Source organism: Mobula birostris, chromosome 6, assembly GCF_030028105.1.
Source record: "Mobula birostris isolate sMobBir1 chromosome 6, sMobBir1.hap1, whole genome shotgun sequence".
Classification (NCBI taxonomy): domain Eukaryota; kingdom Metazoa; phylum Chordata; class Chondrichthyes; order Myliobatiformes; family Myliobatidae; genus Mobula; species Mobula birostris.
The window spans coordinates 38217001-38244051 of NC_092375.1; the positions used below are offsets into that span (position 1 = coordinate 38217001).

General features: G+C 39.8%; 1 protein-coding gene and 1 long non-coding RNA gene across 2 annotated transcripts in view; one reads left to right on the forward strand and one right to left on the reverse strand.

Annotated features, from left to right (window-relative positions):
• LOC140198955 (uncharacterized) overlaps window positions 1-9096 on the forward strand; it is a 44976-nt gene extending 35880 nt beyond the window's left edge. The window contains exon 5 of the long non-coding RNA XR_011886299.1: window positions 8780-9096. This is a non-coding gene — a long non-coding RNA (uncharacterized lncRNA). The remainder of the gene's footprint in view (window positions 1-8779) is intronic.
• Window positions 1-27051, reverse strand: part of LOC140198952 (suppressor of tumorigenicity 14 protein homolog) — a 127679-nt gene that overhangs the window by 73520 nt on the left and 27108 nt on the right. The window contains exons 2-7 of the mRNA XM_072260256.1: window positions 21831-22044; window positions 16694-16821; window positions 13701-13768; window positions 12239-12423; window positions 11637-11675; window positions 8755-8941 (exon numbers count right to left, since the gene is read on the reverse strand). Coding sequence (XP_072116357.1) covers window positions 8755-8941; window positions 11637-11675; window positions 12239-12423; window positions 13701-13768; window positions 16694-16821; window positions 21831-22044 — 821 coding nt within the window. The remainder of the gene's footprint in view (window positions 1-8754; window positions 8942-11636; window positions 11676-12238; window positions 12424-13700; window positions 13769-16693; window positions 16822-21830; window positions 22045-27051) is intronic.

Sequence of the window (27051 nt, forward strand, 5' to 3'; positions counted from 1 at the left end):
GTGTGCTTTATGCAGTCCTGGGTAGGTCTGTAGTCTAGTGTAGTTTTGTGTTGTTTTACGTAGTTCAGTGTAGTTTTGTATTGTTTCATGTAGCACCATGGTCCTGAAAAACATTGTGTCATTTTTACTGTGGTCAAAATAACAATAAAAAGTGACTTGACTTGACTTGACTTTACAGAACCTTGGTTAAGTTCTTACCAGGCTGAGTGAGTATGGTCTGCACACAAAGAGAGAGAAATGTGAGATTTTCAAGAATGAAATCTAATATTGTGGACATGCCATTTTCAAGCATGGCTTAATAAAGTCACGAGAGAAGACTGAAGCAGTGCTACAGGCACCCAAACCAGAAAACGTGTCACAACTCGGATCATAGCTGGGCCTTGTAAACTACTACAGCTGGTTTCTCCCAGACATTGCTACAGTGCTGCTCCCATTGAACGCACTGTTTCAAGCTGGAGCAAAGTGGGAACGGTCAGAAAGATGTGAAAGAACATTCAAGGAAATGAATAGATGAATAACATTCGATGAACTGCTCACCCATTATGACTCATCACTGCCCATCAGAATGTCATGCTATGCATCCCCTTATGGCATTGGAGCATCTTGTCACATATTATGAAAGATGGATCTGAACGCCCGATTGTGTTTCCTTCAAGATCACTGGCGAACGCAGAATGCAACTACGCACAGAATGACCAAGAGGCCCTTAGTCTAGTATCGGGAATAAAGAAGTTCCATCACTACCCCTATAAACAAAAGTTTATGCTAGTGATGGATCACCAGCTCCTTGTGTCCATTTTCAATCCCAGGAAGAGAATTCCAGTGATGATTGTGACCTGGTTACAATGTCGGGCACTTTTCCTAGGAGCCCACTCTTATGGTATACAGTTCAAGGGTACCAAACAACACAGCAATGCTGATGGCTTGTCACATTTTCTACTGTTGGCAACTGAAGAAGACAAGTCTTCATACTGTGACCCAGAAGTGCATTGGTGGACCAGTTTCCAGTAGCAAATTCTGAAATACAAAGGATAACAAGGAATGGCCAAACATCGTCAGAAGTCTGTGAAATCACCATGCAAGGATTGCCAGCTCATGGTAACCCTATGTGTCTAGAGTTCTCAGTGAGATGAGACCACCTGTCAGTATGTCAAAGAGCACTGATGTGGCTCTTGTGTTGTCGTTCCCTCTGAACTACACACCAGAGTGTTAGGGAATCTGTGTGAGGGACACCTGGATACAATCAAGATGAAGAATCTCATCCAGAGCTATGTGTGGTGGCTAGGAATAGATAAACAGATTGGAAACTTGGCCAACAGCGGTTCAGGATGCCAAAAAGTTAAAAATTAACTCCCACAGGCATTGTTACAACTGTGGGAGTGCCCATCGTCACCATGACAAGAGTATATATTGACTTTGCTGAGCCATTCATGGACTTCATGCTTCTGATTGCTGTGGAATTGCTCATTCGAAGTGGCTGGAGGGCCAACCAATGAAGTCAGCCACCCCGGCAAAGACTACTTCAGCCCTGAGGACCATCTTCACCAAAAACGGCTTACCAGAACAAATTGTGAATGACAACAGACCATAATACACGTCAGAAGAGTTCAGACCGTTCATGAAGAAAAATGGCATCAGACAATTCAAATCAGCTCCTCACCACCCAGCAACGAATGGGTCAGCTGAAAGGTTTGCCCAAACTTTCAAGAAGCCCATTAAAGCGATGGACAAGGAGGACATTTCTCTACAGCACAAGGTGAACAATTTTTTTGTGTGTATCAGAACTTTCATGCGACGACAAATCAAACACCTGCAATTCTGTCCATGAGCAGGAATCTGAGATCTCACATAGACCTCCTGAAACCAGACCTACGGAGGGAAGTGCAGAATAACAGTTCAACCAGTTGCCAAGTGAATCAGTAAGCAGCCTCGCAGTTGGACAGGGAGTCCTACCACGTGATTACCGAGAAGACAAGTGGACACTGGGTAGGATAGCTACCAGAACTGGATCACTGATGCACACGGTGGATGTTGGAGATCAGTCATGGAGACGTTATGTGGACCAGATACTGGATGCACAACCGAAGAACATGCCTGAGACAACTGTATCCAACAAGACGGACACATTACAGTCACTGGGCTTACTTCTCAGTGATGATCATGTCACTGTCAGCAATGTGACACCGGAAACTGAGAACATTGTCTTTGACAAGACACCTACCAAACCTGACGCCACTCCACAGGTCTAGAGACGCTACCCTGAAAGAAACAGAGCACCACCCAAAGGACTGAATCTTTAGAACTGTGAGGTTAGGTATGGACTGTTATTGTGAAAGCACGTTTATTTGGAATATGGGTTTATGAAAGGGAAATTGAATGTTTTGTACATATGCAGTTAGATGTTGCATTAATCTAAAGGGGGGGAAGTGTAATAAATGGATCTATTTCTTTTACAGCAATGACCCTCTCCCCCACTTAGCACTACATGTTGATCTGTCTGTGCATGTGCATTGCTGTCCCTCTCTCTCTGCCTGCAATGTGAATACACCAGTTAAAGCCATCGCCCACATGTGCGCTTTTATTTAATTGATATGTAGTTGAGTGCAGACACCACAGGCCAGTATCCCTATTTACTCAAACTCTACTTTAATCACACCTCATACATTCAAGACATAGAACACTCACCATGGGAAAATGTTTAGGTGCAGTGCACAGTGGCAGAGTGTGTTGTCCCTACAACTCTGATTGCTTCATGCCCATCCTTTATTGTGCAACAGGGATAAAAGTACTTCACTGTTAACCAAAATCGAATCTGGAGAAGTTCATGACAACCATACAAAAGGTCAAGTGATGTTGATAAAGTAAACTTGAATATTTACTGTAACTTGAGAATGAGAAACAGAATGGAGAATGAATTGAAGAAAATTTTCTGAAAACTCTACAGCTGAATAAACCCAGGGACTAATGCTTGCATGGTCTGTGAACAGAGTCTGTGTACTGTCAGTGGGTGTTCTTGGGTTATGTTGTGTCCTATAAATTTTAAAGAGGATCTTTTACAGGTATATATTTATGGAAAACATGATTCCATTTGCTTACATGAGAGAAGATGGGAAAATCTAAAATGTCACACATCATTTTTATTTCCCATGCTCCTTTTATATGACATAATGAGGATCTTAACAAGCACTGTCTCACTAGATCACTGTAAGTTTACAGTTTAGACAGATTCTTCTCAATATTACTTTGAGGCACAGTAATATCACAGTTTTTACAACCACAACTGTGAGGAATAATGTTGTAGGAATGTCATTAAACAAAAAATTAATGTTGTGTCACATAAGACATTCTAACTTAAGATTACATTAAGATGCCTCAAGTAATTTGGCTTCAGCGAGGAAAATAGCGATGGGTTATAATGAAATCCTGAATTAAACAGCAACATTATGCTGGAGTTTTAAGAATTTTGTGTAGTCTATTTGCTTCATAAAAATGAAATTGCTTTGTGTTATAGACAAACTGTTCCAGAACAGTACTTATCACATATTTACATCACTGCAAAAGTATTAGCCATCGGCAAAATACATTTTTAAAATTTTCTAAAACAAAACTTGTTTTTGCAACATGTTTTATCTTTACTATCTGACTGCACATAGAGTAAAAGAGTCAAAGAGCAATTCAGCATACTGTAGATGTAGGTCCTTTGTCCCGTGTTCAGCATGACTCTATGTTAACCATAGTGCCCACCTGGCTGGTCCCAATTTCCTGTGTTCATTCCCATTCTCTCTAATCCCTGCCCACCCATCTACTCATAGAGGGCTCAGCAGCAGAAAGGGGGAGCAGCTTTAAATTCCTGGATGACACAACAAATCCTCTGAGATGTTCCTGAACATCTATTCTGGGATTTACACATTGACCCAATTTACAAAGAAGGCACGTCAGTAGTATAGCACGTTAGGAGTTTGTGGAGATTTGGTTTGTCACTAGAGATGCTCACAAATTTGTACAGAAGTGCAGTGGAGAGCATTCTGACTGGGCGCATTGCTACTTGGTATGGGGACGTCAACGTGCAGGATCGCAAGAAGCTGGAGAGGGCTGTAGACTCAGCCAGTTCCATTATGGGTGCAACCCTCCCTAATACCGAGAAAAGCTTCAAAAGGCAGTGCCTTAAGAATGCAGCATCTAGTAATAAAGGTCCTCACCATCCAGTACATGCCCAGCTTTTCATTACTACCATGGGCAGGAGATACAGGGTCCTGAAGGTGCACATTCAACATTTCAAGAACAGCTTCTTCCCCTCTGCCATCAGGTTTCTGAACAGTCCATGAAGACAACCTCACTATTTCTCTTTTGCACTATTTATTTATTGTGACTTAAGGTAATTTTTACATCCTGCACTGTACTGTTGCCACAAAATAACACATTTCATGACATGTATCAGTGATTAATCTGATTCTGACCCTATCCAAGTGCTTCATAAATGTTACTATTACACCTGCCTAAGCCACCTCCTCTGGCAGTTCACTCTATATACTCACCACTGTCTGCAAGACAAAATTGCCTTCAGGTCCCTTTTAAATCTTCACCCCCCCCCCCCCCCGCCCCCACCCTTACCTTAAGACTCTGCCCGCTAAATTTGGACTCCTCAACCCTGGGGAAAAAACTGTTACCATCCATTTTACTTGTGATTCATAATTTTAAACATTTCTATTTTCCAAGGCACAACAGCCCATGCCTGGCCACCTCACACCTATTGTAAGGATGTTGCTAAGCTCTCTAGTCCTGGCAACATCCTACTATATATTTTCTGCACTCTTTTCAGTTTAATGTCCTTTCCTATAACAAAGTGACCAAAACTGTAGACAGCAACTCCCAGTGCAGTCGCACCTATAATTTATACAACTGCAACATTAAGTCCCAATTCCTATACTCAATGCCCTGACTAATGAGGGCTAGACTCATAAATGCTTTTTTCCCCACCACCCTGTCTATGTGTGACACCATTTTTAATGAACTATGCACTTGTACACCTTGTCTCTCTGTTCCATTACACTCCCTAAGTGCCCTACCATTCACAAGTCCTACAGAGGTTTGACTTTCCAAAAAATGTATCACTTCACACTTATCTGTATTGAAATCCACTTGCCACTCCTTAGCCTATTTCCTTAACTCATCAAGATCCTTCTTTAATCTATGATAACCTTCTTCACTATCAACAGCATCTCCTAATTTTGTGCCATCTGAAAGTTTACTGATCAAGCCATGTGCATTTGCATCCAAATCATGTATTTATTGATTGATTTGTTGATTGATTGATTGATTGGAATATGCACTGAATAGGCCTTCTGGCCCTCTGAGCCATGCTGCCCAGCAATACCCTAATTTAATCCAAGCCTAATCACAGGACAATTTACTAAAACCAATTAGCCTACCAACTGGTACACCTTTGGACTGTGGGAGGAAACCAGGGCACCAGGAGGAAACACACACCATCACGGGGAGAATATATAAACTTCTTACAGGCAGCAGCAGGAATTGAACCTGGGTTGGCTGTACCATAAAGCATTGTGCTAACCACTAACAACCCTTATGGCACACCACTAGTCACCGACCTCTATTCTGAGAAACAACTCTCGACCACCTCTCTTTGCTTCCAACCCCTGAACTAATTTTGAATCCACCTAACTGGCTCTTCTTGGGATATAACTGTCCAGATTAGCCTGTATGGACCTTGTCAAAGGCCTTGCTAAAGTCGAAATAGTCAACGTCCACATCCTATACTTAACTACCACTTTTAGTTACTTCTTCAAAAGAAAACTCGAAAAGCATGACTTTCTAAGCATGAGGTCATACTGACTCTGTCTAGTAGATTCTGTCCTTCAGTAAAGAATTTTTTCTCTCCCTCCCTCCAGTAACTTGTCCCACATAGAAACTTTGTGCTAGCCCCTACACTCTGCATGAAGAAAACATATTTGACAATTCACATTCCAATAAACTTTGCTTTAGTACTCCCATTAGTTTCTCCCTCTGGTTTCAAGTAAATTCAACAAATTTTGTGGAGCTTTCCATGCAAGTCCCACTAAGCTTGATTTTCCCATATGAATGCTGATCTGAAACTTGCAAACTGGTCTGCCAGTGATTTCAAAACGGAACTCTGACAATTCAGCAACTGTGTGGATGCTTACACAATTTCATAGATTGTGAAATCTGACTGTTGAACAGATGCCAAAAAGTTTAAGGTAAACATTTTAATTGTTTCAAAGCTCCAAAATGTTTTAGAGTTGAAGATTTAATTTTCTATTTTTTAATTCTATTGAATGTTTCTGGATCACATTTTGTCAGAATCATTTACACTTTCTGATGTTCGGTAACTACCTCAACAAGTCCTTCACTCAAAAGATGGTGTAAGTATGGAACAAGGTGCCATGGAAGTAGTAGATGTGGGTTCAATTGCAATGTCTGAGAGTGTTTGAATACGTACATGGACGAGGGAGGCTATTGAGGGCTATGGTCCCGGTGCAGGCTGCTGGGACTATGAAGAAGACCAGGTCAGCAGCTGGTTGACTAAATGCGCTGAATGGCTTGTTTCTGTGCTGTAGTGTTCTATGACTCCAGGTGGAAAGGAATGTACATGACATAACCATCAGTTAATAATTTGTTAATCTGTTTCATGGGTACAGTTTGTTCTATAGTTTACCAAGAAACCAATGAATAATTGGGAGAACCTGAAAGAGAAAGGGTCTATAAAAATAAAAAGCAAACTTGAAATTCAGGTCAATAATTTTCATTTCATACAAATTGAAAGTGAGACAATTAAATATTCATTGCAATACAGAGGTACTGATGTCTTATTGCCATTGCTTCACATGGCTATGTTTCAAAATAGTTTCACTGATTTGATTCCATGTGATTGTGGGAAAATACGTAAAGGCAGGTTTACACTCTCATGAGAAGACCTACAATCAGGATCAAATAATTCAAATTACCATGTAGATATATCTAGTAGTCTGCTGTCCAAATATCAACATCAATATCATTAATTCCCTCCCACACCCACCCCCACATCTGGAAAATCAAGCAGTTGAATGATGTTAAATCAATCAGTAATTCCAGATGATTGGAGGTGCCAAATATTTCTCCTTTGTTCAAGAAAGAGAGTCAGGATTACCCTGGGAAATATAGACCAGTGAGTCTTATTTCAGTGGTGAGAATTCTTAGAGACAGGACTTACGAGTATTTGGAGAAGCACAGACTGATTAAGGATAGTCAACATGGCTTGGTGAGGGACAGGCAATGCTTCATAAGTCTTATTGAATTATTTAAGGATGTGACAAAGCACATTGATGAATGTAGAGCACTGGATGAGGAATTGGAAAGGTGAGTTAGTAAGTTTGCAGATGATATGAAGATTGGTGAAGTTGTGGATAGTGTGGAGGGCTATTGTAGGTTGCAATGGTACATTGATAGGTGCAGAGTTGGGCTGAGAAGTGACAGATGCAGTTCAACTTGGAAAAGTGGGATGATGTGATTCATTTTGGAAGGTCAAATTTGAAGGCAGAATACACAGTTAATGGTAGGATTCTTGGCAGTGTGGAAGAACACAGAAATCTTGGGGCCCATGTTCATAAATCTCTCAAAGGTGCTGTGCAAGTTGATAGGCCTGTTGAGAAAACATACTGTGTGTTGGTCTTCATTAGTCAGGGATAGAGCTGAAGAACCGCAAGTTAATGTTGCAGCTCTGGTTAGACCACACTTGGAATATTGTGTTCAGTCTGGTCACCTCATTTTAGAAAGATCGTGGAAACTATAGAGAAGGTGGCAGAGGAGATTTACCAGGATGCTGCCTGGACAAGAGGGCATGTCTTATGAAGATAGGTTGAATGAGCTAGGGCTTTTCTCTTTGGAGTGAAGGAGGATGTCAGGTGACTTGATAGAGGTGTACAAGATGATATGTGACACAGATAGAGTCAATAGCCAGAGGCTTATTTCCCCAGGATGGAAATGTCTAATACAAGGCGACATAATTTTAAGGTGACTGGAGGAAAGTCTGGGGGGATGTCAGAGGTCAGTTATTTACACAGAGAGTGGTAGGTGTGTGAAAACCCCTGTGGTGGTGCGGGGGTGGTGGAGGCAGTTACATTAGATGCATTTAAGAAACCTTTGGATAGACATGTGGATGATAGAAAAATGGAGAGTTATATGGGAGGGAAGGGCAAGATTGATCTCAGAATAGGTTAAGAGGTCGGCATAACATTGTTGGTCAAATGACCTGTACTGTGCTGTAATGTTCAATATTATAATAAAATTTAATAGAAAACTTGGTTCTTCTGCACTAAATCTTTGCAGCAGTCTAGAAAGAAAGAGAGGAAAAACTCCAGTCTGCAATCAGAGATCTCCCTGCGATACATGCCACTTCCTGCAGTTTCCATTCTGGCTTTGATGATGCAAGATCTTCTTGCACACGTTCTTGAATTTATAAATGCTTTTGCATGCAAGAATGTCAAAAGAGCATGTTGAAAAAATATGGATTTAACAAGATGATAAAATGCAATTAAGAATTTTCTTCTGGCAGATGACCGGAAGCTGTCTTTTATACTCATTTTATACATGAGAATGCCATTGGATAAACCTTTTCAGCAAGAAGGAGAAAATCAAGTCATTTGACTTTATCATTCCTAATCGCTAATCACACACCTACTGCCAATGTACAGGTTTTTGTGATGAAGATATGCTATCCAATGACGTTGTGCTCTGTACCTGGTGATTAATTTCTGTTTTGCAGGCACCAGTGAGTCATAGAATGCAACGTAATTCACGCTGCGATCACCATTCATAAAATACTTCTTAATAGAAATTTGCACTGAGTGGTTTGCAGGCGCTCTCATCTCCCAACGGCATGGCGAAGATTTGTTCCACTGGATTCTTGCACCAGTCCTAGGACATGCTGAAGGGTGAGATATGATCAAAAGAACTTAATGCAGCAACAAAACTGACCCATTGTTCCTTGCTACAACTGTAAATTCATTTGTAAATACTGTTCAGTAGTAACTGGAACAGAAAGTATACTTGTACACTAGTTTGAAGGAGGGTTTAATAAAATTAATCTATTCGGATGGAGGCTGCTAAGCTTCCTGGACATTAAGTATCCTTTGTACATGACAAAACTAAACTATTTTGAATCTTAATTTTAACTGAATTAATAGACAAACAGAATGTAAGTTCTATTCTGTGTCTCTAAGTGCATATAGTGAGCAAACTGACCAACTTGCATTCTTGCCAGACAGATCGAGTTGCATCTAAAAAAAGGCCTTCTGGAAATCAAAGTAAACAACATCCACGGACTTCCTTTGTCTATCTTGCCTGTTATTTCTTCAAACTCTTCTCTACCTTGAGCACCTTTTATATCCTAGTTACAATCTGGAATTAGTGGTCAATTAGATAATAGAATTAAGGTCATATTATCAACTCCGTCATTAGAATGATGGACAGCAGGTAAGTTAACTTTACCAAATGCAACTGCTGCTGCATATATGGCCACCATTTGACACTGTCTGTACTTGGCTGACTTGAGCCTTAATCATGAAAAGTTGATTTTCTGAAATTATCACATTGTGAACCAACTGCATGTTCCGCTCTGTGCAGATTCTTTTTTTGTGTGTGTGTGTGATGGTTGGCTGTCAAATTTCAACATCTTTTATGAACTTTGTTTTGTGCTTTGAAAGAAGTTCCTTTATTGAATACCACGTGAAACTTATCAAAACTCTGCTACTTTTAAAACAAATTAAAATAAGCTAGAGACATGTGGAGCAGCCATTGTTGGAGTGGACATTGTTAGAGAGGGATTTTGAGGCTCTAGCTCTTCGAGGCTTCAGTCACAGAAAGTGAGAAGCTGTAGGTAGATTTTGTCCCTACAGTTTATTTATTGTTTTTCCTTCTTTATATTTTTTCAGTTAAATCAGTCGGGGTGCCAGGCAGTATGGTTGAATGCTCCTCTTGCAGGACGTGGGAAGACAGGGAAACCGCGTTAAGGAGTTGGAAATGGAACTGGATGAACTCCAGATCATTCGGGAGACTGGTGGGGTGATAGATTGGACATACAGAGAGGTGGTTACACCCAAGATGCAGGACACAGGAAACTGGGTGAGGGTCAAGAAGGGGAAAGGGGGTTAAGGAGCCAGTGCAGAGTACCTCTGTGTCCATCCCACTCAACAACAGGTATGCCTCAAAGAGCCGGAAGGGCCTATTCTGCGCTGTGTCTCAATAAATAAATATTTTTTGAAAAAAAATTGGTCCTCTGGGGTATCAGAATGGTAATTCATGCTTAGAAACAAAACAGATGAGGGAGATCTTAAGAGAATTTTTTGCCTCTGTATTTACTCAGGAGATGAACACAGGGTCTATAGAAGTGAGCAAAGCAGTATTGACCTCATGGACCCTGTACGGATTACAGAGGAGGAGGTGTTTGCTGTCTTCAGGAAAATTAGGATGGAAAAATCCCCAGGACTTGACAAGGTGTTCCCTTAGATCCTGTGGGAGGCTAGTGCTGAAATTTCAGGGGCCCTGGCAGAGATATTTAAATCTTTTCTAGCGAGAGGTGATGTACCGGAGGATTCTCTTCTTTCAGTTGCTCCTGACGAAGGGTCTCGACCCGTAACATTGACTGTGCTGCTTCCTATAGATGCTGCCTGGCCTGCTGTGTTCACCAGCATTTTTTGTGTGTGTTGCTGGAGGTTAGCTAATGTTGTTCCACTATTTAAGAAGGGCTCTAAAAATAAACCTACCCATTTTCTCTACAACAGAGCAAGCCTGTATTTTAACCATCCTTGTTCTGAATAGTCTTTGATCTGAAACATTAATTCTGTTACTCCTCTCACAGTTGCTTCCAGAGCTGCTGTGTATTCAGCACTTTGTTTTTTTTAAAAGATTTCCAGCATGTGTATTTTTTTTTGATATTCATCTACTCAACTTTATACTGAGAACAAATGGCATAAGAACAGAGCAGTACTTGTTTGCCCTGCCAGTATCAAGTCATCTTTAAATTTGCCACTCACAGGGATTGAAATTTAGTTAAAATAATTTATTTGTTATAAATTGCACCAAATAAGTTATCACAAATGATTTCAATCTCTTTACTTTCTCATTACATTACAAATCCGATAAATGGTATCCTCAGGACTTCGATAATATTGGACAAACAAATGTTCTTAATTACTACATTACTCTTATTTCACTTTTTATAGCGTGTTGTGCAGTCATATGATTAATATTCTAGTGAACCCAGTGAGTTTAAAGGGATAACAAGAAGCAAACTCTGAGCACTTTCGGTACACAAGTTTAAGTTTGTCTGACAGGTTGAAACATGTTGGAATTAGAACTAAACTCTGTCATATGAGAGATTCCAGCAGAAATTCAAATCGTGCAGTAAAATCTTTGCGCATTAAGATTAAAATGTCTTATATAATTATTTATTTTAAAAGGCTATATTTGTGAAAGATATGTCACCAATTTATGTTTGCTTGGGTTATACTCTCTGTTTTGCAAGTGTTTTATTGACACTTTATAGGCACAATAGGACAGGAACCTTCAGTTAAGCAGAAAAAAAAGTTGCAAGCAATTTAATTCCATAAAAGATTATGTACCTTCTTCCAATGAGAAAGAATACATGTTATGTTCTAGTTCTGCAACAAAAATATTGAAAACAGATGCATTAATAATATTCAAAAAGTTCTAGTTATCAAAATAAAAGCTTCAAAACAAAAGGATAATCAGTAAGATCACGAAACAGTTCATAATTATATGGAGATTTTGTAGAAACTCAAAATCTTTAAATAGTGACAGCCATTCAGACCTAGTTCAATGTTCATCACTGAAACGTTGGAATTGATTTCTTATTTTCATAATAAATTAAAATTTTGTTTTATAGATTAGACATAACAATTTTTTAGACCAAATCATTTTGGTATCTGCATTCTGATCAAAAAATGAAAGAAAGTATCTTTCAGGTAATACATTCCAAAAGTACATTTGCAATATGTGGCAAATTTAATGCCTCTTCCTTCTGAAAACCTCCTTAAAGAGAACCTAATTTAACATATACATGTAGCATGTATTTTGTGTTTAATTTTTGCCAATCTAATTACAAATGTGCATGGACTGATTGTTCCCAAGTTCCCAAATATATAAAGTAACATCTATCATATTTCTAATTATGAGATTTAATATCATAGGAGAAAAATCATACCATAAATGTCAATGGAATTAACATCTATAAGCAGGTTTCCCAGGAATATTGCAGGAGTGCTAGATTCAGAAGTTTTCCTCAATACCTTAATCACATCATCTGCATGTAGGACCTGGCTATCTTCTAGAAGTGTTTTTTTACCCACATTGAATGCAATCACAAAGTAAGCTAAAACACTTCCGTCACTGTGGAAAAAAGATACAGTAGGTTTCATTAAAAATGCCCATTACAAAAATTGCACACAGTACCATCTATAATCCACAAATTCTCCAAGTCCATTTATAGTGAGCTTTGTTTACTTGTGGGAAATAACATAAATATTGCCCAAACCTAAACATTGCCTCAATGAATGAATTTTTACAAGTGTAATACCAAGTATACAGGATCTACATGTTTTGACAATGGACCTTATAACGGGGATGCTTTTTGGGACAAGAATCACAGATTTCACAATAAAAGCAACTCAGAAAGGACTCTTGCCCATTTGTCTGTGCTTATTAAATTCTAAGTAACCTTTAATGGCTTGAGGTTAGTGAATGTCCATAAACCTCAACTGTGTTTTATTTTTCATTCCATACCAAGATCCATTTGGCCACCATACCCTTTCTCAAAGACCTGTTGATCCTCCATTATCCCAAACTTTGTGGATAAGACATGCTTCTTTAGTTGCTACAGACGAACAGGAACTACCTTATCAGGCACCCTTGAAACTGAATATCAGAAAGAGTAGAATGGGAGACCAATAAAGTGACAATCTAATGCAAATCCAAAGTTTTATGGCTCCCCTTTATTTTATCTTAATACTTAATGTACATCCCTTCACATTGACCATTACTTTTGTGTTCTACACTTTTTTTTAATATAAGTGGTCAAATCTTTACTCACAGGGATTTCAATCCTCAACATTCCCCTTTTCAACCCGAATGCCTTCTTACCACTTATTCCTGTGAAAAACTCATGTTTTGGTTAAATTCTTAGTTACCCCTTCTTATTTCCATTTTTGTTTGATCTACAGCCCATTTTCTTCTATCATTTATGAAATGGCTTGCATTTTTTTCTAACAAAAACATGCTATGTAAATACAACTTACATTAATTTTAAGATTATTTGCTGGCTCTTATTTATTTTGGTGGATCTGTCAAGTTACATAGCTTCCCAGATTTCTATCTGTTTGTTGAAAATAATCTTGTTATCCAAAACAGAAAGGACAGCAATTATTATTGATAATATCAATGAACTGTAAAAAGTATTAATTAATACAGGCCGAAGGGCCTGTATTGTGCTGTAGGTTTCCTATGTTCTATACATCTGTACATATTATATTCCAGCTCTTGAATTCACTGTAAGACAATAAATAACTTACAATTTTTATCATCTATTCAAATATTTTAACACATTAACATTTAAAAACCTCTTAGAAAGTTGAGCTGTGGGAAGAAAACCTTAAGAAACTGATTCATACCTAAAGGAGATAACGTTGACACTGACAAAGCTCTGTGCCAATTGTGATCTTCTAAATATCTCTGTCAACTGCCAAACACATAAAATAAAATATAGCTGTAAGGCTGTATGATCATGTTTTATAAAATTGCATAGTTATTTCTAAGAATAGCCAAGCTGTGAACAAGTTATTTTTTAATCAGGAATATGAGAACTAAATGAATAATTATATTTAATAATGATTCTCACTATCATGGTTGCAGTGATTAGCCATAAGACATAGTAGCAGAATCAGGCCATTCGGCCCATCGAGCCTTCTCCGCCATTTCATCATGGCTGATCTATTTCCCTCTTAACCCCATTCTCCTGCCTTTTCTCCATAACCTTTCACGCCCGGACTAATCAAGAACCTATCAACCTTTATTGTTTGAAAATCAAAACCCAGAACAACCTAGAAATGTCAAATGAAAACAGAAAGTGCTGTAAATACCCAGCGTGTCAGGCAACATCTGTGATGAGAGAAACAGACTGATGTTTCAGGTCACAAATACTATCTGACTGGCCAAAAAATTTTCAGCACTTTACGATTTCATTTGGAACCACATGAATGATTACCTTAAAGTATCATTATGGTTTGAATGATGCAAGGTTAGCAGTGAGTAAAGTGTGGTTTTGAGGTTATGCTTAGTAAGGAGATGTGGTAATGATCTGTGATGAGCTATACCAAGGATTAGCCACAGTCCTGACTAATAGGATTAGCAAGCACTCTCAAGCACTGTCTAACCCTAGTCTATACGTTTTAAGGGACATTAAGTTGCCTTGGTGCCCTGCAAGAGAAAGTAGAAGAAAGCAAGAATGACACCCATTTGTAGAACAAAGCAATAAAGCATGAATGACACCTGGATTTGGTGATAGAGCCCAGTATTTAACATATTTCCGGATGACAAAATGGTTTCGCCGATGACCAGAAAATTCTTTAGGTATAAAGCACAGAGGGAAAAAACAATTTGTTGAATTCACTGAAAAGTGCTCAGTCTTTAATTTATGGATTTGATTAGGCAAAAGTCTCAAAGCCCTCAAATGCCCTGACCTGCTAAGATACGCTGGCATTTTGTGTGTGTGTCGCTCTGGATTTCCAGCATCTGCAGAATCTCTTGTGTTAAATACCTTCAATTGCATGGTTAAGACTAGTGACAGCCTCTTCAATTACCAACCCTGCTAACTATGTGAGTGATATTAAATAATACTTGGTGTATTTCACACACTCTCATCAATAGTCTCAGGACTCTGGCTAATCTTTCATATAAATCATCCCCACATTTTCTTATACATGTACAACTTAAAAATGACACTTTGCAGGGCCAAATATTTAATCTATGGAATATGCATCATCCAAACCAACAGCACAACATTCACAAATAAAAACCTGTCTGAGGCAAGTAATTAGTCCCCACAACTTTAACCTCATGAAGTCAAAGTATTACACACTCCTGAGGGCAAGAATGATGTCCACAATTAAAGCGGCCACCAGCAGAAACCAAAGCATTGAAAAAGTGGTAGACTCTTAACAAATCTTTCTTTTTCTTGCATCCAGCTTCTTCCTTCAAACCAAATTCTTTTCTGATTTTCTACATGAAGATGGTTAAAATTGCAACTATTAATTCCCCCTCCCTTCTCCATCACCCTGCCCTGACTCCAGTTTCCATTTTGGAAAGCCAAGGTGGCCAGTCTGCTCTGTGAAAAAACAAGAATGAATGGACACCAACATTAAAAGTGAAACTTGCAACTGCCAATTCAGATATAGATAACATGTGTTGTGATGGATAGCTAAGCGGTAGGAACTGAAGATTTTGGGACAGTGAGCATGATTGGTCAAACCTCAGGACAGGAAGTGTTAAACCAAAGGCAGCTCCTCACAGAAGATATGGCCACACAGATTTCTGAAGAGGGCTCAGATCTTAAAAGAGTAGTGACAAGGTTCTACACGGCCTCCTGGAGTTATAGCTGCTAATTGTACCATGTACAGTACTATGCAAAAGTCTTAGGGGTATATATATATAAAATACTGTATTAATCAATGTAGAGCAGTGGGCAAGTTTGTGGACCTGCGGAGCAGAGGATGTTGGAAGTGGTGAGGGTGGAGTACCACAAGAGGGGTGTGAGACAGGTGGCAGAGATGAAGTACTGGGTGGGGGTTGGCATGGGTGCAGACACACCCAGCACTGAGACACGAGACAAGGTCATTTGATTCCAAACAATTGGGTTATTGTTCATTACAGAATGTCTCTCTGGTGCTTCCTACTCCCCCCACTTTCCCTAATCATGATTCCCCTCTCCCTGCCCCCTTCCCACTTTCAGTCCACCACAGAGACCCATATCAGAAACAGGTTTATCATCACTCACATATGTTATGAAATCTGTCTTTTTTTTCAGCAGTACAGTGCAATACATAAAATTACTATAGTGGTGTGCAAAAGCCTTAGACACCCTAGCTATATATATGTGCTTAAGACTTTTGCACAATACTGAACTTATTAAGATCTCTTTACGGAAACATTATCATTCCTCCTTTCTGAGCTACACATGGTATTGTTCAGCTCACAGTGATAGGTAACCTTACTGAAGGACGTTCCCCCATTTTCCATCAGAAAGGCTCAGTTTGGTGGTAAACCCATTTTTGGTTGAATTAACAAGAAGGACACTTCTTGAACTGGTAGAAGGGCACTATCCTAAATATACCAAATAACATTTTTTTTTAAAAAACGGAGAAAATTGCCATTCTATTATGAAGTTTGATGAAAATTAAATTTGGGTGGAAAGGCTAATTGATAATTTAACTCTAGATATCAGCAGAATATTAAAGGCAATTTGTTCCCAGATTAATCTACACCAGAAGCTGTCCATCCTATTAAATTTTTAGTACTTTAAAATGTTAATCTCACCTATGGCCATACCTTCTGAACACCAGAATGAAATAAAAACTATACAAACTTCTCATAACAAAATTTTACTTACTAGTTCCTCAACCTGTTTGGCTAAGAACAAGAACTCCTCGGATTTGCTGTCTGTTAGTGAAGAATTGAAAAGGACATCTAGCAGACGTATGGAACCACTGAAGTAAATTCTACCATTTGGAATCTTAGCTGTCGGATTTGATAGAATGCAAAAAATCAATCAAACCATCGCGAGATTCAGAAGTTGCATCTGTGAAAAGCTTAATTGGTGGTAGATGTGAGAAATACAATCACAGTAAATACCCAAAAGCATTGTTATTATATATTAAAGTAGTGCTCCAACAAAAGGACCAAAACACAAGGTTAAAAAATACGTTACAAGTTATTTCAAAAGCAACCAGAATCTCCTAAGACTAACATTGTTTTATGAGACAATCATATTATTATAAACCAAAGAGTCTTTGTCTAAAAAACAACAGTTTGAACAAATGTCAAGTTCATATTCAAGTTTATTGTCATGACTGAACATATATAACCAAATGAAATCACAGTGCACCCACAAAACATATAACACACATAGCACATAAACAAAAATGCTACGTAAATAAGTTATAGGAGTCAAACTGGCCACACTGGAGCTGTGGTAGAACAAAGGACCCTACGGAAAATCCTGGCAATTCTGGACGATGTTTCTCACCCTCTTCATGCCACCTTGGCTGAACAGAGGAGCACTTTTATTAATAGACGAAGGCAACTGCACTGCTCCAAAGAGCGCTATATGAGGTCATTCTTACCCTCGGCCATTAGGCTCTATAATGAGTCAACCTATAGCTGGGGAAGTGATGACCACCCCCCCCCATTAGACTGTTTGAGGTAATTTTTTTTATTCTTTCTTACTTCTCTTCTAATATTTGTATATCTATGCATTTGTAAAGTTACTGTGAAACTGCAAGCAACACAGGTAAACAGTACAGTAAACAGCTCGCTGACCTAGTGACAAGACTTCAGTGGTGGCAGGGTATTCATTAGTCTCACAGCCTGAGGTAAGAAGCTGTTACACAGTTTGGCAGTCGTAGCCCTGATGCCTCTGCACCTCCTTTCTGATGGTTGTGGGTCAAAGAGATTGGGGGATGGGTGGTGGGATTCTCAACAAGGTTTTGGGCCCTTCCTCTGCAATGCTCCTGGTAAATGTCACAAATAGGGGGAGGGGAGACTCTGGTGATCCTCTCAATGGTTTTGCTATTCTACGTACAGTCTTGTGATCTGCTGCCTTGCAGGCTCTGTACCACACAATGATCCAGCCAGACAGGGCACTCTTGACGGTACTCCTGTAGAAAGTTGTTAGAATGAGGCCTTGCTTGCCTCAATCTGCTCAGAAAGGGTTGTGGGCTGGGGTTAGACTGTCCATAATGTGCACAGCAAGGAGCTTTGTGCTCCTCACTCTCTCCACAGCAGAGCCATTGATGTGCCATGGAGAGCAGTCGACCTGTGCCTTCCACAATCACCTTCTTCGTCTTGTCCATGTTAAGACACGGGTCGTTGTTCTTGCACCATCTGACAAGCTTCTGTATGCCAACTCATCATTTTCCAAAGCCAGCCACTGTTGTATCATCAGCAAACTTGATGATGTGGTTTGTGCTGGATCTGGCAGTGCAGTGGTGAGTCAGCAGTGTGAACAGCAGCGGGCCGAGCACACAGCCCTGGGGGCACCAGTGCTCAGCGTGATGGAGCTTGAGATGTTGCTGCCAGCTCGGACTGTCTGGGGTCATTCCATTAAGGTGTCCAAGATTGGTTTACAGAGATGAGTGTTGAGACCCAATGAGAATAGTTTACCCGCCGGCCTCTGAGGGACGAGTATGTTAAACACAGGGATGAAGTCAATGAACAGCAGCATGGCACGAGGCATCGTTTTCTGGTTGGGACAAGACAGAGTAGAGGGGCGAGGCTATGGCATCATTAGTGGACCGGTTTGAGTGGCAGATGAACTGGAAAGGTCAAAGCAGCTGGAAAGTGGCACTTTATATGATCCACTGCCAGCCATTCAAAGCACTTCATGATTTTGAGGTCAGTGGCACTGGGCTGTAATTGTTTAGGCCAGTTACCTCTGCCCTCTTGGGCAGCAGACTGAGGATGGCTGCCTCCAAGCCTACAGGGACAGTGAACTATTTCAGCAAATGTTAAAAAATGTCTTTAAGACCTCTGTTAGCTGACCCGCGCAGTCCCTCAGCACCCAACTTCTCTGGCCCTACGGCTTTGCTTGAGTTTACCCTGGCTAGGATCATCCTCACCTCAGCTGCAGTCGGAGAGGGTCCTGTTCCTCAGGGGGAGAGGGGCTTTCCTCAATGTCACATCACTTGAGGCATCAAATTATGCATAGTAAGCATCAGCTTATCAGGAATGGAGGTGCCGCTCCAGTTTATTTTCCAGCAATCGGACGTTGGCAAGTAGAACTGCCACGAGCATGGGCCTGCAGGGATCTGCTTTAAGACTCACTTTAATATCGACGTGCTTACCATACTCGTGCACTTGAGTGTACAGCTTCCAATGACCACTTCCCCGAGCAGGATCCCACGCCCCGTGTCGGTCTGTAACTGTGTAACACCTATATTTCACTCACTCACAGGGTAGACCTGCATTTATAGTATTCCTAATGTTTAGCACTGTTTTCAGTCATAGAAAAAGATGATCAAGACAAGAAGTTTCACTGTTGGTTGGAGCCAACATCTTGAGATATTCTTTGAATTTACTGAAAAAGCTTTTTACTTTGCAGTTAAAACACGTGCAATATTTTTGTTTCAATTGTTTGGTAGAGCAAGAAGTTGCCTGTTTTTGTTTTGCCTGAATTTAACAGAATTTTATATTTTAGGTAAATTAGTCTGCAGGCACTGAAGTTCTTCAGAAAACCTGGGACATACCTGAAGGGCAAGTTAAATTAAAACATAATGTTACCACTATTTCTCCTAATTAAAACGAAGTGAAGGAAAAGTATGTATACTCAATAATGCTGGATATCTATGATTAAAAAGGAAACCAATCATTTTAAAGCCAGATTAGAAAGGCAATCTATTTAATTACTAATGTTTTATCTGATAAATTGCCTTCTTAAGTAAGACTTTGGGATAAAGTATTATCACATGAGTTTCATCTGGGATGGTACGAAGAGGCAGATTGAATTAAATATTATGTAGCAACCGTATTAGATGAATGGATACATGAAAAAATATAAGATAGAAAATTTCGTTGTTCAATCAATATAGAGAAAAGTTTTTAAAACCACTGTCCTCTAAAACAAAACAACTAATTCAATGTCAGTAGCTGGAGGAAAAGCAGGAATTTATGAAGGAGTGATTATTCATTTCACAAATATAATAGTATCAAATTAAGCCAACAGGTGCTTTTGAGGGAACTTATACCAAAGTTGTTTAGTTTTGTATATAGAGAATTTGACCAAGTTTGTTGGTAACAACTCTGTTAACTTTGTCCAACAGCTATTAATTTGTAGGCTTATGGGTGAGGTTCTGCTGCTGCTGCAGCACACTAGGATTCCAATGCATTGTTAATACACGATTTCAACTTCTCAGAGGAGTCAATTAGAAAAAAAAAACTATTGTATATCTGTCACTCGTGGCCAACAACTCATTCACCCTCCAGACTTCTGGTTGGGAAATGTTACACAGGAAGCAAAACACAGTGCATGGTGCAACAATCCCGATGTGAATGGAGCAAAGCTCAAATGTAGCACTTTCAGCTCCTCCGAGTACTACACTACATTCTGATATGATCTAAAATTTAGATCCTGTCTTCCTACTCCATATGAAGCAAGGCACGATTCATTGAGCAGCTGAAGACTTCTCCTCCTGTCCTTCTACAAAACACGCAAAAGAATATTCTGAAAATAAAACCCATCATACCCTCTCTGAAACTGTGAAGGGAGTAGGGAAGTACATCACACCAGAGGACACAAAAAATGATTCAGTAGCTGCCACCAAACAACTGACCAAATTATGTTGATCTTTTAAATGAACTTCTTCAATAACTGGCTTGGGGTGCTAGTGCAGAATATGCTCTCCCATTTTAGGACTTGCACTACTGTTAGTTGAAGGTTATTAAAAAAAAAGTCAATGAATTGTAAGATGTGTCAGGACCCTAGCTTTGCAAATATATCATACATTTAAATACAAAGTTTAAATCTAGAAATCATTTTAAATTACAAACAGCATGACAGTTTGTGTAAATATTAAGTCATGGAACAGGTGAGGAGCAAGAATCACTACAAATACTATACATGAAGCTTATAGATCAAACCAGCCTAATTATCAGAAACAAACAAACAAATGTGTATGAGAGACACTTCCCTGACTGCTCAGTGAGTTTATCCAGTATGGAACCATTTGATCAAGGTCTCGTTTGTGTTGGGTATTGCACTAACATTGTTTAATAGGAAGGAAGGAAGGAAATTGCCTTTTAAACTCACGAGAGAGCATAGGCCATCAACTTTTTGCTGTTGATGTTTCTGTAGCAGGCAATTTCTTTTTTACGAGGTCGAGTTGCTAGCTCAACGCTCAACCCAGCACGGATGGAAAGCATGCCTAGAGAGCCAGCTGGGTTCGAACTCGGGAGCCTTCGCTCCGAATTCCAACACTGATGCCACTACCCCACCAGTCGGCCAACATTGTTTAATAAAGACAAGAAATTCTTCAGATGCCGGAAGTTGAAAACAACACACAGAAAATACTGGAGGAACTCAGCAGGTCAGGCAGCATCCATAGGAAAAAAAACAGTTGACGTTTCTGACTGAGACCTTTCTTCAGGACAGGAAAGGAAAGGGGAAGACATCAGAATAAAAGGGTGGAGGGGAGAAGGAGGCTAGCTAGCAGGTGATAGGTGAAGCCAGCTGAATGGGAAAGGTAAAGGGCTGGAGAGGAAGAAATCTGATAGGAGAGGAAAGTGGACCGTAGGAGAAAGGGAAGGAGGAAGGCAAGGTGAAAGGCAGGTGAGAAGTTATAAGAGGCGAGAGTGGTAATAGAAGAAGACAGGAGGAGGATAGAACTGATATTAAACATTGTGTAATATCAGTTAAAATACCTATTTACACCTTGGCTACAAAACACCTCCCAAAACTACATAAAGGTTTACTAAATCACAATTCCATGATTAAAATTTCAAATGACAACTTCAGAATTTTTTGTTTTACTTACAAACAAAGTACCACAAAATGGCCGCAGCTCCTCCAGATATGACCAAAATTAAAAGCACTATTAAAATAATTTTTGATGGACTGCATCTCTTCACATATACTTCCTGAAGGTCAGTTCTTGGATATCTGTAAATCTTCATAGTGTGTGCTGGGTACTGCATTGGAAAATGCTGTCTCACTGTGCAATCTTGTGTGGTTATAAATGCAGGATTCATCTGAAAATGATTTGGCAAATTATATCATTCAGATACCACAGCTACTAACTCTAGACAAGCAATACGATGTTAATTAAGTTATAAATCTTTTATTTTCTAAAATTTGTTTTTGCTGGTAGCACATAATTTCAATTATGTCAATAATTATAATCAACAAATAAGTAGTTCTGAAAAAAAAATTCAATGGTTAAAAAGTACAGTACATTAACAATAAAAATCAAATGTTAGTGTCTATTATATTATCTAAATCCTGGGAAAGATCAATGGGCAAAGTTACACAATTGGGCTGATTTTTTGCAGTAGCCTGCTAACAACACTAGCTTCTCTTTCAGAATCTTTAATAATTTATACAACAAACTATTTAAAAACTCTTCTCAAAGAATAACCATCAAAAGAAGCAGAATGCTTAAAACATTCCAGTATATCCACAGAGTAAGAAGCATAATATCTAGAAATAAAGCAGCCTTTGCAATGAGGTTGTTGTGAGAATTATAAAGCAGATGGGCTCTCAGAAACTTTAAATAAGTTCATGTCTGTTTTATCAAAGGAAATTCTAATCTGTTGGGGACTGAGGGCAAGAAGTCCAGTGGGTAATCTTTCAGACCTTATCTCTATCCTCTCTTCTCTATTACAAAGTGAACAACCTCATTTTTGTCATTCCCTTATCACCCTAAATTCTCTGAATCTAGCAGCATTCTCATAAATCTCCTTGACACCCCTACTCTTTCTATTACATCCTTATCGTGATGCACTGATCTCAACCGATCCATACTCCTTTCCACTGCCAAGTAAGCATCCCAGGCTTCTTTATAATGACATGATCTACTTGTCTGCTAACCTGCGCTCACAATGACCCTTTGTTTCTCTAAACTTCTCAGTAATTCTGTGTTTTCTAGACTCTTTAAAGTCAGTCGCTCCTGTTTCTACTTTAGTGACCAGCTGATGAGTTCATTGATCGACTTATAACAACGCAAATCAAATTTAGGAGTGAGAATAATTGCTTACTTTGTAGGGAGTAGTAAGCTTAATAATTATGTTGTTCTCCCGGTAAGCTCCGGTGCTCTTCCCACATTCCAAAGACATACAAGTTAGGGTTAGGAAGCTGTGAGCATGCTACATTGGTGCCGGAAGTGTGCTAACACTTGCACAATCAGCACAATCTTCACTGATTTGATTTGACACAAATGCGTGTCGTCATTAAGAAGACAAAATCTGCAGCTGCTGGAAATCCGAGCAACACACACAAAATGCTGGAGGAACTCAGCAGGCCAGGCAGCATCTATGGAAAAAAGTACAGCCGACGTTTCGCCCCGAAACCCTTTGGCAGGTTTAGGCCCAAAACGTCGACTGTACTTTTTTCCCATAGATGTTGCGTGGCCTACTGAGTTCCTCCAGCATCTTGAATGCATGTCATTGTATGTTTTGATGTACCTGTGACAAATAAAGCTAATCTTTCATCCTCGGAATTGCGGCACTCCCTAGGCTGAGGCTGAATGACCTCATGAGGAAGATCAACTGTAAATTAAAGTACCGTCTCTAATACAAATCCTATAAAACCGGAAGAAGCTTCACTCTACTTTTCACCTCTTTCCACATATCACCTGCATTGCCTGGGAACTGCTCCCACAACAGCCAAGCTGGCATATGTTGTGGAATTGACAGCACCATGGGAAGATGGTGTCGAAGAAGCTTATGAGACGAAAAAGACCAAGTACTCTGAACTGGCAACTGAAGCTGCCCAGAATGCCCCAAGATTTTCCCTGTAGAAGTGGGATGCAGGGGATTCGTTGCTACATCTACGACCCATCTATTGAAGATGGGGGTGAGGGGTCACTCCCTCCAACAAGCGATCAAGTCCTTGTCAAACGCAGCAGAAGAAAGCAGCAACTGGATTTGGATTAAAAGGAAAGACAACAACTGGGCTGCAAGATGAAGACAGGAGGGTATGGAACTGAGGGGGGTGTATCTGGGACACCAGGTAGCACCATTGAGCTCCCTGAAGACATCGTGGGCTTATCAACGAAACGTCAAAGAAGGAGGGTGCCCACCTGATGACCCCGATGACGTACCTACCCTCCCTCCTTGTCGTCACTCCAAACCCACTGCCAACATCAAGAGTACCGACTTACCATAGGGAATGAAACATCAAGTCCTAGTAGCTCTACCCACACAATGCTCTCCTGCAAACAGGAGATGATTTAATTACCAGAGAAAGAAAAGTACCACAGAGAAGGAGATGAAAGCTGAATTCCCCGCAGACAATATCCTATAGTCAGAAACATCATGGGATTTTGCACAGAATTGGTAAAGATTAAACAGGACTAATCTAAATCCTATACTATTTCACTCAAGGAGTGTGTAGGGTACAATTCATAAAGCTTGTAGAATGTCACATTTAAACCAGCTATACTCCTCGCTCTGGAATAACCCTGAGTAATGCATTGGGAAAAGAACGGTGTACTGGAAAGAATGGAAGATTAAAGGTATAAATACAGTAGGTGATCTCTATGAGAATGGGATTTTTATGTCATATGTGGATTTGCAGAGGAAATATAACTTTGTAGATAAAGGGAACTTTTGGAAGTATTTACTGTGCTGTACTATTCTATGTTCTATTATGGGAGGCAGGGTTTGAGGGTTGGCACAACATTGTGGGCTGAAGGGCCTGTAGTGTGCTGTACTATTCTATGTTCAAATAAGACATTGCATTAGTAGCATATTCAAGAACGGTGACCTACAAAGTAACACTTAACTGAATACTTTACATTACCACAGGAAGTTCATCAACCTATGGTTCATAAGGCCTACAGGGACAAGATCCAGCACCTGGCTGCATGGTGTGCCGACAGCAATCTGGCCCTTAACACCCAGAAGACCAAGGAGATCATTGTGGACTTCAGGCATGCTAGGAGTCACACTCACGTCCCTATCTACGTCAATGGAGCTGTAATGGAACATGTATCAAGCTTCAAATTCCTTGGTGTCCACATTTCCGAGGATCTCACCTGGTCCCTGAACTCCTCCATCCTGATCAAAAAGGCGCAATAGTGCCTTTATTTCCTGTGGAACATGAAGAAAGCTCACCTCTGTTCCAGGATACTGACGGACTTTTACCACTGTACCATTGAGAGCATACTCACTAATTGCATCTCAGTGTGGTTTGGCAATTGTCCTGTATCGGACTGCAAAGCACTCCAGTGTGTGGTGAAAACTGCCCAGTGGATTATCGGCACCCAATTGCCCACCATTGAGAACATCTACCATAAACGCTGCCAGGGCAGGGCGAAAAGCATTATCAGGGATGCATCTCACCCTAACCATGGACTTTTTACCCTCCTCCCATCCGGTAGGTGCTACAGGAGCCTCCGCTTCCGCACCAGCAAGCTCAGGAAGAGCTTCTTCCCTGAGGCTGTGACACTGCTGAACCTCTCATCACAGCGCTAAGCAGTATTGCATCCGTATTGTACTGTCTCAAGTACTTTTATATTTGTGTGCCGTAACACTTTTTTTATTCGCAGTGATTTTGTAAATAACACTATTCTTTGCATTTCTGGTCAGATGCTAAATGCATTTCATTGGCTTGGTTCTGTACTCGGCACAATGACAATGAAGTTGAATCTAATCTAATCTAATAAAGCATCAGTGTTTACAAAATGTTCAAGCACTCTGTGGGTGAGCGATATTGAAGATAATGAGTGGTCAAATATTTTACCAAATATGGGTAGACATATTAGGGAAGAGAGAGGGAAATTTATTCAGTATAAGATAGTACACGGATATTATTGGACACCAACTAGACTCTACAAAATGGGGATTGTTGATAATAATTTATGCTGGAAATGTAAAAATGAGGTGGGCACATACTTTCACATGATTTGGGAGTGTTCCATGGTTCGTCCATTTTGGTGTAAAGTTCTCGATTTGTTGGGGAATTGGTTGGGTTCCACACTGCCCTTGTGCCCATGGTTTTGTCTCCTGGGTGATCAGACAATGATATCTAATGTAAACAATGACAAATTCACTATTTTAAAGGTGGGTCTCATCACAGTTGCAAGAACTATATTGCAAAACTGGAAAAAAACCAGATATCCCACTGTGAAGGAATGGACTGAGGAAATGATTAGGATTTCATCATATGAACACATGTTGGGAAGAATTAACAGTGAGGGAAAAGTGCAAGACATGTGGGATCAATTTTGGTTGTATGTTAATTTAAACTTAAATTAGAACTTCTTTATTTGTTTTCCTGTCATGGGATGGCTGTGTAAATATGCTGTACTGTGTCTGCTCTGTGATATGCTGTGCTGTTTTGTAGAATAAGAATAAATAATAATAAAAACTTGAATTACAAATAAAGAATTGGTAAAGATTGATGAAACTTATTAGATCTTTGTCCTTATTAAAAATATTGCACTGTGTTCTTGAAGAGTCTGCAGGGGTAGACTGCTATTTAGAGTATCAGCTGTTTTACCAAGAGCCCTCTTGGGCTTCTTAGATTCAAGAGGAACATTTATGACAAGAGCTGACTGAGGAGCTACTGACATGAAAAAGGTTAACATGATAGCAGGTAATAGATCTGAAATGTCTGATTGAATTTTATTTGCATTGCTCTCTAAATCTTGTTCCGTAGATTACATGGAGAACTGATTCATAGAGTTCAGAGTTTAATTTCTGTGGATACTTCCAATTATTTGGAGTGACGGGAATAACTGGGTCAAAAAACAAAATGCTGGAGGAAGTCAATGAATTGAACAGCATCTGTGGAGGCAAAAATTTTGTCAATGTTCTGGGTTAAGACCCTGCATCAGGACTGAGTGTGTAGAGGGGAAGCAGCCAGAATGAGAGGTGAGGAGGAGGAACGAGGCAAACAGAGTTAGTGGGGGAGAGGGACAGTGCCGAGCTAGGAGACAGCGGCTTGTGGATAGAAACAGATATGGAGAATGAAGAAAAAAGGAGGAGATAGAGCCAGGCCAAAGGTCTTTTTACATTCGAGGTCATTAAATCAAC